We start from the raw sequence: 15426 nt of genomic DNA, 5'->3' as shown, positions 1-15426 counted from the left end.
CCGAATCCAGCGCCCGATCGTCCTCTTTTCTTCGTTTCCCTCGCGGCACTCCTGATGGTTCCCAGTCAGGACCGTAGATCACTCGAGAGAGGTCTGTTCGGAACCAGTGAAGTTCGGATGATCGGCTGTCAGACGAGGGTCTATCGGACAGGGTACCTCCCGATCGTTGCAGTCGTTCACTCTGTCGTCAGGACCTCTCCCACTGGATCCACGAGTCGCTGATGGGCCCCACGTTTGGGACGCCAATTTGTAAAAGGGTGGCTAGACAACCAGTGACCAAAGACCCTTTTGTGTTGCCCGGCGGTGTCGCCTCTATTACCCACAAAATATTAATCAATGAAGAAGCAGGCGCTGGAGACTGAAAGGCAGGAAACGAGGGTTTATTCTCTCCGGATAAGAACACATCAATTCGGACAGCAAGTATCGTCACGAGGTGCTCTAACCGCATCTCTGAGGCCTGGCCTCTTATACACAGGTTTATTGCTTTATTACATGGAACATATACTTGTCAGTACTTTGATGTACGGAAAGGTATCCTAGGAGTCCCCGCTTCAAGCCCGTTCCCACACATTTACAGTTGAAGTCCCTGCCCCGGTCACAACAGGAGATGATTATCGCACAGCTGGGCATTCCGCCGATTCACGGAATGTGTGGGGTTTGATCGGATCTCATAGGGTGGGGGCTTTGATCAAGTCGAGGGTCCTTTAATGGGGAGGGGAAGCTCCCTACTGTACGGGGTAATAAACAGTATCTGCAGGGCCAGGTGGCGGCCTGGGAACAAGGAAGACAAACTGGCACACAGGAAAAGGGGGTTTGTATCAAAGGACCCGGGACCATGAAAGGGATGGAGGGAGGTGTCGCGCTGGGAACAGGATGGGATTCCGAGGCAGAGCTGCGCTGAAGAGGGGTTTATGACCCGAGGCATATGAGAGCGAGGGGGTTGTCAGCATGCGGGGGATGCCTGCGGGGCTAAGAGAGAGTGAGAGACGCGCTGGCTATCAGCGAGGGGCAGAGGGGCCATGGTGCTCAAAATGGCTGCCGCTTACGTGCAAGGCATGTGAGAGCGGGAGTGATCAGTGCGTGGGGGCGCTTGTGAGGGTGAAGAGCCGTGCTGGGGGTCAGGGGTGTGCAGAGGGTGGTTCTGATCAAGGCAGCTAAAATGGCGGGTGTGTGCGACAAAGAGTAACATCGGGGAAAAAGGGAAGATGGCGCAGATAATGTTCACCAAACCGTATTAATTTTCCACATCAGCAGAGCACATATCCCTCTAGAATGTCCTTCTACGACAATGGGATAACAGAAAGATCATCTCTTAAGACATTACATGTAAAATTCATGAACCAGGTTTCTGGAAGGGCCTTCTTTTAAGTCAACCAAAGGGCCTGCTACCCAGCGATAGATACCTCAGGGAGTGCAAAGCTGGTCCACAAGCATATGTTCTATGGCCTGGTGAAGCAGTGTGGCTGGAGCTGCCTGGCAACGTCACACTGCATGAAATACCAGTTTTCTTTAGTTTTGAGGCTGTTTGGTCTTTAGTGACACTCTTTCCTGTGCTAGAGGTGTGCTATGAAGTTATGGAGTGATGCCTCCACAGCTTCAGAGTACTACCTATAGTGATTAAGAAGCATTCACTGCTTTCAGTGGACTGACATTATCCTCACACATCATGACTCGGGATTGGGGTTCATTCCCACCATCATGTGTATTCAACCTGAGGACACTATTTCAGAGACAAATATATACACTATGTTTAATCTGAGCAATTCTTGTGAAAAATATATCACATGCATTTATCATATCCGTGAAATTACTTATCTCTTCTTATGAAATGAATGTCTTTTTATATTGTGCGTCTGCTAAATGTTTCTTGCCTTGCACTCACCTCTCAGTCATTGGTATTTCAGCTCCCAGAGCCCACAGAGCAGCCATCTGAGGTCTCACAGCAAGCTACTGGTCGAGGCTGAGAGGGCTTTTATCCAGGCGAAGGATGCTGGCGGGGAAGCTTTGGACGGGCCCTTGCTCGAGGACTTTGATGTGGAGATATCAGCATACAGGGTATTGGTTGCTGTTAAGCATCTTTTCATTTTGAATATTTTTTTACATCACTGACATGTTTACCATTAGAATTCTTAGAGCTTTCGTCCCATGATACATGTTGAGAAGTAAAAAGTATATAAGACTAACTATAGAGAACAGTGGTTTTGAAGTTGACACAGTCCAACCAATTTGAAGAGCTGCGCATAGGCTCTCATTTTTTTTAACCTTACAAGAGGGAGGCACCAATAAAGATTTTTGTTTACTGTTGATACCATATGCATATGTTTGGACATTACTGGACATTTCTGCCATGTCTTCCATAAACATGCAGATGACACCCAACTGTACGTCAAAAGCGCAACCTATTACAGACATGGACATTCTCATGTCCTGCCTCACTAAAATCCAAAGGTGGATGTCTGCTAACTTTCTTGCACGAAAGCCAAATAAGACTGAAATTCTACTCTTCTCGCTCTCCCTTGGTAGTCTGGCCTGCAACAACTCCCATCCCACCCCTCTATCCTCTACTTGTTTCACCATTGAAACTCCACTGTGATGATCTGTGATTCCCTTAATTATTTCCAGTACTGACTGTTGCTTCCTTGTTAAAGCATCTCCGTTACTCGTTGCCAATAATTCGCTGATATGTAGGTTGCGCAGTAGGGCCCAGTGGATAAGACCTTGTACTGAATTCCTGACTCTTGCTGAAGGTTGCGCGATAAGCAGTCCGATGGGTGTGAAATTGTACTTACCTCCTGAGTCTTCCTGAAGGTTGCATGGTAAGAAGCCCAGTGGCCAAGACCTAGCGCTTACCTCCTGAGTCACCCAAAAGGTTGTGCAGTAAGAGGGCTGGAGGGTGAAGACCTTGTACTTACTGCCTAACTCTTCCTAATGGTTGTGCGGTAAGTGGCCTAATGCAGGAGACCTACTTGCGGCCTGAATTGTTCGGAAGGTTGCACTGTAAGCAGCCTGGTGGGTGAGAACTTGTACTTACCTCCTGACTTCTGCTGAAGGTTGCATAGACGGAGCCCAATAGGTGAGACCTTGTACTTACCGCCTGAATATTCCTGAAGTTTGTGCAGCCCGTACCCACTGATTCTTCTTGAGGGTTGAGATTGGTAAAGTGCCAGGATGTAACCGTATTTCAGCTTCATGATACCAGACCTGACAACTCACACTGTGCCATTGTGTGTCACACAATATCGGCTCACTTCACATGGTCACCTAGTGAGGAACCGATATCACACGGTGGCAGGAAAGGTACGCTGAAAACCACAGTAAAAAGTGGATTTCCAGCTCATCTCTCACGGCTTGAAACAGACAATGTCCATTAAGTGATGTAAAAATACCACAGGACATTGGCACCAGCCTCAGCTAGTTTTCTTTAGGCAGAGGGGTTTTGATAGGGGATGGGGAAAAATTGAATCTCAGGTACTTAACCACATGACGCAGAACCCCATCGAAGCCCGACCCCTCCAATGCCTCAGCCCCTCCTTACAGATGGAATGTTTTTTTGGGGGGGTTGGCAGGTCTGTGATACTGCTGCTAACACCACCCTATTCACAGCACAGTGCAGGTATGGGAATACACCAAATGGTTAATAAATGCAGCCCATGTGATTTGATCCTGTAGCTCATATCCCAGGAAAGGCAAAACCGTGCTCAAATGCTAATACATTGAAATATTGGTGAAGATGCCTACATGGGACCTGCCTTTCAGCCGTAGAAGGCATTGCGCTTTTCCCTTTAAGTGTGGGGTCTGGTTTTGCACCGGTGGGGGCCGGTTTTGTTACTGGGTACCAGTTTTGCAGTGGTGCTGTATTATAGGCCCTCAGAAACAAAAGCAGAGAGGAGGGGAGAGTGCCTGAGTGGGTTTGTGAGTGTCCTAACAGCCCATCCCACCTCCCCCTCCCAGGGGCTGGTCCGACAAAATTGCCAGGGCTGCTTTGGGTTCCCAGTCCGGCACTGCTACCAGCAGAAATGTGATTTTTGGTAGACTAGGGCATGTGCCAAAGCCAGGAAGAAACCATCACTCTAGTCAGGATAGGGGAGTTACACTTCTAAAATAACCCCTGCTCACCCCTTTGGTAGCTTGGCACGAGCAGTCAGGCTTATCGTAGAGGCAGTGTGTTGGACCTGGGGTTGCCAAGTCACATAGGGTAGCCTGGCCTAGGGTAAGACAGTCAAATCCTAGAGGCAAAAGTGTTAAGCTTGCGTTCCACCCTGATGTAACTCAGCATCCTTCCATACAAAAATGACACTACACCAAAATTTGTAGGAAAATACGTTCTGGTTTATAAAAATAATAATTTGCTCTCCTACTTCTTTATATCATTTGTCAGTACGGTAATATTACACATTAAACATTGCTGCTACACTCTACTTCATGCTGGAGATGATCAGTCACTTCTCAGTTTATATGCAATAGGGACCAATAAAAGGGCTCTCAAAGAACACAGTCTGTCCACTATGTATGTTCAAGCATCCTCTGTGCTTCCTAGAGAGGATGTTACTGGTTATTTATCCTGCTGCACCAAGGAACAATGGTTATTAACCCCAAATTGACTTTATCAAGGGTTCTCTCCGCTACCCCTGTAACAGAAGGGTTATATACCAACACAGCCGTTAGAAACCTTCATATACGCTTGGGATGTTAGGGCCACTTGTAGAAGTCTCAAGGGCTTCTTGGATTAGCTATCCACTCCTTAAATTAGAAAAGCGGGGAGGAACCACTCTTCGGGACCCCCGGTCGGTAGATCCCCGCTCTTTGACTTCCCCCAACTCGCTCCTTACTTCCAGTGTTGGGCCACGGTGGCCAAAGTCTCGGATCGCCGGGGAGGAAAGCAGCGGAACCTGCAGGTACTTGTCCGCCCTCAGCCCAACCTCGCCCGCCGGACCAGCCACTCGGTCACAGAGTTGGCGCCGGGGGGAAGGCTACACAGACTGAGGAGATTCGATGTTCGCCTCACGCCCGTTTCCTCTCCGTGTGCTGTCTCCGCCTCTCTTGGGGAAAAACGGCACTACTGGGCAGGCGCATGGGATCAGTGGCTCCACGACCGAGCCCGCTCAGCTCCGGCAGATCTCCTTTCCTCGCTCCGCCCCTCACCAGGACCAGCGTTCGCTCCGCCGAGCCTGCGCAGTCCTGGAAAGTACTTTCCTGTCACAATGTCCTTAAACACCTTTCGCCGGCCCAGGCAGTAATTAGGCTGCTTCCACCTCACGGCCACACCACCCGCTGGTACTGCCCCAGTCACCTGGACCCAGTCTTCACTCCCGGGTGAACCGCTACTCTCAACTTGGCAGTCTTTTACCTCAGGTACGGGGGGGTTGTTGATATGCCGGGTGGAGCAAATAGGCCCTCAGTTCAAGTAGAGAACCGAAAGGGGAGGACACAAGACTCGACTCCTCAGCTTCGGACCTTCCTTCTTCCTGGACATACACTCCCAGAGTCTCAATTAGGGCTTTCCCACTGGGCAATGGACTGAGCTACCCTCCGGTTCAGTCTCCCTCAACCACACCTATTCCTTACTCTAGGTTTTGGGTCGGGTCAGGCGCCCAGGGTCTTCAGGAATACAACATGGCAGGGTCAAGTCAGTAGCTACAAGGGGAGAAGGGTGGTGAAGCAGTAAGGAAGCAACCCTACAGTGGGAGGTCAACCCTCTGGATGTCCTACCCCCGCCTTATGCTACAGCCTGTACTCCAGCTGACTCTCTCTGTAAGACAAAATGGCTGCTTCACAGCTGACCTTTTATAGGCTGGCCTTAGAAGGTCCAGAAGGGGCCAGAAGGTTCTGGAAGGTCCCTATTCTAACCTATGGGTCCTGTCTTGAGATGACCGTTATGGCAGTTACTGACCACCATTTTGTGGGTCTGCTAAATCTAGTCAGGGAGGCATCTAGGCCTCAAGAAAAGACTATGAGGTCAAAGAACACCTAACCCCTAGGCCGACACCTGAAAATCCAGTGGACATAAAATTTAAAGGGTTTTGAGTAGCAAAAAGGGGACAAAAATAAATAAATAATTGGGAGGGACTTCCCAAAGGGCAGACAGGTCTAACACAGTGTATAAAGCATTTGCACATAACGAACAGTAATACAGTGTAAGCACTACAAAAGGACACCACACCAGTTTAGAAAAATATCCAACATTTTTATGTACTTAAGACAAGACCACAAACGATAAGAAAAAATCCACAATATAGTACTTAAAAATCTTCGGTTATCAAAATATGCGTAAAAAACAGTTCCTTGATGTCGATAGCTCCGTCTGGGGCTATCACGGCGTCGTGAGCGAACAGATCCAAACAATTCTGTCAGACCGCACTGTCGCTGGCCAGCTACGGTGTCGGGAAGATCCACAAACATTACCTTTTAGAAATGCAGGGCGTCTGCGACCTCTTGTTGAGCTTCTGAAAGCAGGCATCCGCAGGCGGCAGTTCCAGAGGTCAGTGCAGGAGTGCAGGAGTCCTCAGGCCCTCGAAGTCACACGCATTGCAGATCGATCTCCTCTCTGTTGGAGTCAGGAGCGCTGGCGGTGGCAAGCGTCAGGTGCTGCTGTGCGCAGGGCAGTGGTGCTGTGTGTGGTGCTCTCAGGTCGCGGTGCGAGCAGCGGCTTGGTGGCGGCGTCAGATGGCATTGTCGGTGGGACCAGGGTTGCGGTGCGAGGTGAAGGCGGTGCTTGTCGCGGTGCTGGCCAGTCATGGTGCAAGCAGCGGCGTCGTTGCTGAAGCACTGTTGTTGGCTGTCAAACTGGAGTCAATGGCGCCGACGTCGGTAGGCCAAGGCTGGGTGCGGGATGAGAGTGATGCGTTGTGTAACTTTTCGACGGGTGTCCTCGAACCACGGTGCAAGCAGCGGCGTAGATTTTGGCGTGGAGAGTCGTTGTCTGGGATACCAAGGCGTCGTCGTGAAGCAAGGCGGAGGGAGTGCAGTGCCCACAGGTCGCGATGCGAGAAGCAGCTTGGTGGCGCCATCAACAGGCGTCGCCGGTGAGACCAGGTTCGCGGTGCAGCATTGTGGCGGTGCCCTCTGGGGTGCCTTCAGACCACGGAGTCAGCTGCGGCGTTGTAAACGTCGTCTGGTTGCATTTCTTCTGTTGCAGCACCAAACACACAGTCCCCAGTAATGAGGGCAGAATAGCTTGAAGTATTTGCTGTTTCCTGAGACTTCTTGAACAGGGGGCTAGCTCTATCTCAAGCCCTTGGAGAAACTCACAAAGTAGATTTCAGACCAGGCCTTTCACTCCCCAAGATAGAATCAGCCACTGCATGCCAACACAGCAAAGCACACAGCAAAGTGGTGGTTCCTCCTCATAGCTTCTCTGGCTCTTCTTCCTGACAGTCTTCTTGGTCCAAAAGAGTTCTAAAATTCAGGGGTCTGGGCCCCAATATTTATATCCATAAATCCTTTGATCTCCTAGGCAGAGAGGGTCTGTGCCCAGCCAGGACCCAGTTCTGCCTTCTCTGGTGTGACTTCCTAGCAGGAGGTGGAGACAGCATGGTCAAAGGGGAGACCAGGCCCTTTGAGGTGCAAGGAAATCTCCTCCCCCTTCCCCAATTGCAGCCCGGGTCTATTCAGCCCTTTCCTGACCCATCTAGACTATCTATAGCCACTCCTGCTCCCCAGCCTTCTGTCATCCAAAATCAAGACAGGTAATCTACATTCCAGCAGAGGCACACAGGATGACTGAGCAAGAAAATACCTACTTTCTAAAAGGGTATTTTCAAACACAGAATGTAAAAATCTCCTTCATTAAAAGCTGCATTTTTAGATTCGGAGTTCAGGCATACTAAACTTTATTTTCCTAACTAATTCCCAGGGCCAGTTATGTTGAGAAGATGATATAAACAAACTCCCCATTCTGTCCTATCGGGAACAGGTATCCTTGCAATAGCGAAATACAAAATTAGCCATAATTCACTATTAGGGCATGCCATACATACCAGGGCATGTCCTACCTTCCACAGGAGTACCTTGGGCCTACCGTAGGGGTGGCTGATATGTAAGAAAAGGGAAGGTGAGGGACTGAAACTGGCCAAGTCGACATGGCAGTTACAAACTGCACGCAAACTCCGCAATGGCGGGTCTGAGTTACCTTTTCAGGGCTACTCACGTGGGTGGCACAATCTGTGCTGCAGACCCACTAGTAGCATTTGATTCACAGGCCCTGGTACACTCAGTGCACTTTACTAGGGACTAACAAGTAAATCAAATATCTAATCATGGAAACGCCTTTCCATAACACACTTTCCCACAGGAGCACTTGCACTTTACTACTGATCAGCAGTGAGAAAAGTGTGCTGAAACACTACGCCTGCAAAAACAGACTCAAAACTGGGAGGTCAGAAAGCAAAAACTCAGGGGAAACACACGCCAAAAGATGCCAAGTCTAACACAAGGATTTCATTGCACTGAGATGATGGTATTTATTGTCTCATTCAACGACATAGTGGAGCATTTAGGGCGAGAGGAGAGGGAGAAATTACAGTTCTTCACAACATGCCAGAAGGGTGTGATGTCCCGCCAAGTGGACACACTCCAGCGTGCTTCTGAGTGACAGAACACAGGCCCTGAATAAACCGGGTGGGCCTGCTGCCTACGCATTTCTTTCAAATGGATAGCTTTTGATTCTGTGAGGAAGTTCCTTGTGTTCTGAGTCACAAAACATTTTGTATTCTTAAGCTTTTCTTAGATGCTCAGGTTATGTCATCAGGGAATCCCTAATCAGTGGGTATTGATGCTGGCAGAAAATGGGTGTTACCAGGGGGAGGGGTTAGGTAAGGCGGTAGACATTAGAATAATTTGAGGTGCACAAAGTGGTATTTTGTGTGTTCACCAACATTTCTATTAGCTTCTCTGATCATTTTTAATTACATGAGTCCTAAAAAAAGTAAGTATGCCTTTAGGGTGGTATAATTCATGCCATATTTTCACTAAGTACAGAAGCCTTTTCCTATGACAGAGAACTGTTTCTCTATGTAGAGACATTTGGAAAACAAAGAAGCGTGTTCAGTTTTTGCTCCTGAACACTGTGGACAGTTTAGAGGACCATATATTGCTGTGTTGGGGGTGTTCCTGTAATTATGTGACTTGCATACATTTCTCAGCAGACTCCTGGGCATGTTTGTGAGACCAGTCCAAGATGGCAATTGAAATCACAATGCAAGATTCTTTATTTTTATAAGCCTGTAAGATGGAATGCAATCACTTCGGTTTTAAAACAGAAGTTTGGTGATCCACGCAGTATGGGCCTTAACAAAATAGTTTTAATAAATAAAGCAGATTAATTTTACACATATCTGATGTATTTATTATTTAGTAATTTCTCTTTAGCTTTCATTGTTCTCTAGTTTCTTAATCATGTTGTAAATTTTGAGAAACAATTAGGAGTAGCACCGCATACAGCTACAGCTTGCAGGTTAATTTAATCGTGGGACAGTGGGCCCTCCACACCGATCAGGAATGCACTGTCTCACCAACCACGTGTTTACTATCAAACTAAATAGACAATTCAGTGTGACAGCGAGCTTTTAGGGCCCTTTCTTTCACTTGATTTTTTCAATGAATTTCACCCTCAGAATTTTCCATAACTGTATTATTATGTGATACATAATCTCTATTAAGAAAAAAAGGAATTGGCGTGTGAAAGGACCAAAATGAAACTCAGTTAGCTTTATTACTTTCAGTGCTACAGTTCATATACATGCCTATGGTGTTTAAGACGTATATAATATACTTGCACCAGAGGGCTGAAAGAGGTAATGGATATATCGTCAACTATCTTTGGTTAACTCCAGAGGGACATGGCCTGCTCTCACTGATTCTTTGCATTGCTATGCACTTGAGTCCTACCAAGAAGGACTTGCAACCAAACTCTGCTGTGGCGTTGACCCTGATGGCTGTCACATCGGTTGCATCAAGGCCTCCAGAGAGAGGCTGGTGGGCTCAGAAGGAAGGGGCTGTCCATCGCAGAAGGAGGAGCGCTGCTCCCCTGCACCGCCTTGTTCACACTGTCTTCTCCCGCCACTTGGCTCAGCAGAGAAGCAGCAGGGTGCTGGCGGCTGATCAAGATACTGACTGCACATAGATCCCGCAGGATGGAGTGGATCTGCCTTTTGGGTAGTAAACAGGAAGATATTCTGACCAAAGTTTTATTAGTCACCAGTGTCTGCCAGACTGCATCTTAATGTCTGCCTAAAGACCACCGAGATAGTCATTGTTCTAATCTATGGACTGAAACAATCCGTGAGATTACTTCAGAATGAATTTATGACTGAGGCAATTTTGCTAGCAGAATGCATTTTGCTGCAGTTATAGGTTTAATGTTGAGATGTTGAGATGGCGAAGGGGGGCGTTGAGGGGTATGGGTCATACCCATGCAAAATTAATGCAATACCCACAAACGTAGGGCAAAACCTTTGCATGGTCATTGCAACTCTGAAAACACTCCTATGTCTACTTCAAAGAAAGGCAGGAGAAAATGTGTTTACAAGGTTGGAATTGGAAGGGAGCATTCCCAAAATCCATGCACATGCAAGGTGCATCATCTGGGCTCCCCAGGCTACCACCAAAGAAGTCGCTCCTCTCATCGGTCCCTTGTCGTCCTTGATCCTACATCAATCCACCTCTATGTTTATGTAAACTGTTCGTTGCCTGGTAGATTTCTAATGTTTACATACATGTTTCTTAATCAGCCTTTACATTAGTGAAACAAATGTTATTTCTCGATAGGCCGACACAAGAGAATGGGTAAGATCCGTTGATACATCAGGCCCTGCGCGTTGCATGCTATTCCATGGTTGTTTCATAGAGAAATTGTTGTCAGTTTCAATTACTATTGACCACTGTTTCATTTACTCAGGTGGCGCGAGACAGCTTACGGAATCTTCCTGATAATCAGAACCTCGGGTGGATTCAGGTAGACTTTACGCCTATCAAGCAGGTTCTCAGCGCATACGCATTCAAATGGATGTGGACCTTCACGAAATACCTCATAGACCAGGTAAGTCCATGTGGTCCTCGATTGTAGTGGTAACTGCAACTCCTGAGATGTAAGAAAGGTTAGTCTGTTACTGCACCTGCTACACCAAAATTTCTCTTATCTTCAAACTCAATAAAAGCAGTTTCATTGAGTTGGACACCAGTTATTAGCCTCAATAATTGGACTACTAAAGTTACATTGATATTATGAGTGATATTATCAAAGATGTCATGAGAGATGTGATATGTGGAGTAATTAGCATTGTATGACGAGGGCGCAAGTTAGAGTTACCTTAGGGCACGAGTTGAGGGGTGTCCCAAAATGCATTTTACCCATGCAATTTTCCATAGGAAAACTGCACAGCGATACCACAAATGTGGCTGTACGAATATTGCTCGAAATTCTGCAGAAAGCCAGATCGTGGTTCAAAAAGCACATATTTTATGATTTCCTGTAAATGCATTGAGCAGTTTTTGAGAAATTAAGGTTAAACTCTGTAGGAAGGCAGATCCTCCGCTGAGCGGACAGATCACATGATGATATCTGATTGGCTGCCACAACCTCAAGAACGATATTGTGGCAGTCATTTTATGATTAAGGGAATCAGTCCTCTGTCCTAAATAAAACGTTAGCAAAAAAAATATATAAGGCAACGTAGGGATAGCCTGACCCCATTGGAAAGAAGGGGTGGGGGTCACCGGAGCTGCCCTGGGGCTCAAACAAATAGTTTACACTGAATTTACAAAGGATCCGTGAATCCGTGGGAAAATAAAAACAGAATGGACCGCCCTTTTTTTTAAACAACGCCCCCACTGCAGAGTGAGCTAGGACCCTGGAGGTTGGCATTATTATTAATTTTGCGAAGGCGGCATGCGGCCGGAGCCATTGTAAGTCTCTAAGTACCTCATCTACCGGGCCAATATCTTTTTATGGGGTCGGGGTGTGCAGCACCCACTGAGCCTTTAGAAGGCTTCAGGGACCCCATCCCTGGGGCCAACTACATACTTAGGAGAGTAAGCATGCAGCACCCTCCCATAGCCTTTAAAAAGCCCTGGGTACTCCATTCCCTGTGGCTGACTATGTTATTTTGGGGAAGGGGCCTACTTCTGTTGTGTATTAAAACTAAAAGGACTAAATTCAGAAGGTAATATTTTTGACCAAGACCAACCTGGTTGGTGTGTCTGACCCATGCTCAATCGCAGTCTGCATCAAATTGTGCCCAGGATCTGGTGTACCATGACCTTACCCCCCATCCATTGGGTCCCAGTGTCTTGTTTAGGGGAGGTGCATGTGGCCCCACTCCCTCGGCTGATTTTGGTTCTGAGGTCCCCATCCCCTGGGTCCTGATGTGTTTTTCAGAGGGAAGAGGGCACACAGACTTCTTCCCCTGCCCATTTTGGCCTCAGGGATTCCATTCTCCGGAGTCCGGTGTATTTTTTAGAGGAGAGGTCACACTGCACCCCTCCCCGAGCCTCCGAAGACCCTGGGGACACCATCTTTCTTGGCCACGAAACTAAGTGAATCAATCAATCATTCAGTGGATTTTCAGAGTGCGACTAACCACCCAGGAGGGTATCCAGGTGTTGCGGGCTGTGCTGGTTCATGATGGAAGCCGTTGAACAGTCAGGTCTTGAGTGCCTTTTGAAATTCTAGGAGAGAGTTCAAGGTCCAGAGTTGCAAGATAAGGTTGTTCCAGGTTTTCAGCACTAGGTAGGAGAAGGCTTGTTCTCAGCTGTAGCATTGGCGGATGCAGGGCGTGTGGGCAAATGAGAGGGATGCAGAGCGCAGTAGTCTGGATGATTGATGGAAGTTCATGTGGTGGTTGATGTAGGCTGTACCTTGGTTGTGCAGGGGCTTTGTAGGTGTGGTTCAGCAGCTTGAATTGGCATGTTTTCTTATGTGTTTCCAGCGTGATCGGTCGGTTTGGGTGAGGGTGCAAGTTCCGAGGGCCACCAGGAGTGGTGATGATGCTAAAGATCAGCACTTCTATTTCATCTGTTTTGAGCTTCGACAGTTGTCATGCACCTGTGGAAGTTGGTTCTTGTAGCTGCGGGGTCTTCTGAGAGTGAGAGGACGAGCTGGATGTCGCCTGCATAGGAGACGATGTTTAGTTCATGGGCTCTGATGATGTTGGCCAGGGCAGTCATGTAAATGTTGAACAGTGTGAGGCTGAGGGGAGATCCTTGAGGGATGCCGCAGATTATGTCCTTGGGTTTGAAGGTGAACGGCTGTAGGCGGACTCTCTCCTTTCTTACGGTCAGTGTGTCACACATTTCTTGGGACGATGTGATGTTGTTTTCCATGGATGTGGAGTTGGAGAACTCTCTGACAATGTTGAAGAGCTCTTTACTGTAGTTGGAGGTGGCTTAAGGCAGTCGGCGCGGGCCTTCTTTTTTGTTTCTCTCACCAACTGGTGGTAGTGGTTGAAGGCTGTTTTGAAGGAGGTCCTGTCTGTGGTGACCTTGCTTGTGGGCTATTTCCTTTCAAGTCTCTTGCAGTCGTGTTTTGTTGCTCTCTGTTCTTTGGTGTACCAATAAGCCTGTTTAGTGAATCTCTTGAGGCTGCTAGGCTTGATGGGTGGCGACGTTGTCGGTGCAGTTTCTAATCCAGGAGGAGAAATTTCTGACAGCCTGGTCCAGGTTGTATGTGGTGTCCGGCTGGATGTGTTGACGGCATCTGCCCATTGGCTTTCTGACACTGCACCAGCAGCAGTAGCAGGCTGATTTTATAGAAGTGGTCAATTGCGTGGTCTATCCAGGTGAGTTCAATGACTGTACTTGACCCTTGCTGGATGTGAAGACAGGGTCTAGCGTGTGACCCGCGTTGTGCTTGGGGATGGTGATGAGTTGGGTGAGTCTGATGATGTTCATGCTCTTGAGGAGTTTAGCTTTGTTGTCATCGTTGAGGCATCAAGGTGAAAGTTCAGCTCTCCAAAGAAGATGTTGTCTCTGGAGTCTAGGATGATCAGGCGATGACATTGGTATTGACGTTGCAGAAGCTGGAGCGTGGACCATAGGTAGGGTGCACCTGATGGTGGATTTTCCGTCCGTTTGGAGTTTGAAATTGAGATGCTCCATGGATGGGGTGGGGTCATCTGTGGTGGTGGTACAGTAGATGTGTTCTTTGTGAATGATGCTAATTTCTACTCCGTGTTTGTTGATGCAGTCCCGGTGTGCGTTCTTGTATCTGTTGGGAGTTCCTGAGGCAATGTCGGGAGCAGACTCTGGGTTGAGCCACATCTTGGTGAGGAAGATGACATCGGGGTGAGGGTGGTTATAAGGTTCCAAATTTCTATGGTGTGTTTGCAGAGTGGGGTGTGTTGAGGAGGAGTCAGGTGAGTATTTCCATTGCAGGTGCCCTGGTCGGTGGGCGTGTTGGTTGGTTGTGGTGTCAGTGGGTGCCCCAATGTTTCAAGAGAAAGGTCCTACCGTGGATCATTGGTAGTTGCGCCAGCAGTTACTGTTGCAGGGTCTGAGGTCCAGGGCTTGGATTTCAGCAACGGTGTAGATGCAGGGGTATATGAATCAGAGTTCCTGGAGCAGTCGAGGTGTGGATGGCGCATTGTTTGTCGCAACCTCACTGCGTCCTCGTAGGAACCTGGCTTTTTATGTGGTGATGCAAATGTAAGGGCACACCATGTAAAAAGTCCAGATGACCCTTATTGGTTTATCAGGCTTACCTTAATAATACCAAATCTTCTATTTGTGGTAGTCTGGTCAAGCAGTGTAGGTCTATCAAAGTGGGGTGTTAAGCATTTGTTGTACACACACAGTCAATAAATGGTCCACACACTCAATACGAAATCTGAGATCAATTTATAAAAGTAAATTGAATTTTTATATGAATTTTAACACCAAGCTCTTTAGAATAATTTTAGTACATCTGGAGATATCGATTTTAGAAATAAACAGTAAAATAACTCAAATAAAGGTTTTGAGGCATGAGCCTCGATGGCTACAATGTTAAGATATGGCAGGAAAAGCACATTCAGCAAAACGGTATTTTCCATGGGAATTCCGAGGTGCCCTTTGGCACTTAAGGTGCTAAGGTGCCAAGGTCCAAAGTAACACCAACAGCTTCACTTGACCTGCCCTGGTGTGTCCGGATGCCAAGGTGCTGGTCCGCATGGTAGCCTTGAGCGCTACACCGGTAAAGTCAAGAGGAACTGAAACAAAGAGGCTGCAATGGGGGACTTGGGGACAAGTCAAGCTGATCCCAAAGGGGCACTCAGGTAGGTCGGTGGTTATCCTAGGCTAAGGAAACACAGGCTCAGATGCAGAGATGCAGAGGTGTTTGGCTGGCTGGTCACTTGCATTTGAGGCTTTCACGGTTGTCGGTAGAGCTGCAGTGGGGAGAAAAAAGAAAACAGCAGGGCCACTCTGGCAGTAGATCTTGTCGGTCCCGAAGTCCTT

General features: G+C 47.8%; 1 protein-coding gene across 1 annotated transcript in view; it reads left to right on the top strand.

The window, feature by feature from the left end:
• The window catches only part of LOC147729704 (uncharacterized), a 363931-nt gene that overhangs the window by 301054 nt on the left and 47451 nt on the right, over nt 1–15426 (top strand). The window contains exon 23 of the mRNA XM_086954024.1: nt 10895–11035. Within this exon, the coding sequence (XP_086810150.1) occupies nt 10895–11035 (141 nt within the window). The remainder of the gene's footprint in view (nt 1–10894; nt 11036–15426) is intronic.

Source organism: Lissotriton vulgaris, chromosome 2_1 (assembly GCF_964263255.1).
Source record: "Lissotriton vulgaris chromosome 2_1, aLisVul1.2, whole genome shotgun sequence".
Taxonomy (NCBI): domain Eukaryota; kingdom Metazoa; phylum Chordata; class Amphibia; order Caudata; family Salamandridae; genus Lissotriton; species Lissotriton vulgaris.
The sequence above is the reverse complement of the archived record's forward strand: the minus strand, read 5'-3'. Positions and strand labels throughout refer to the sequence as shown.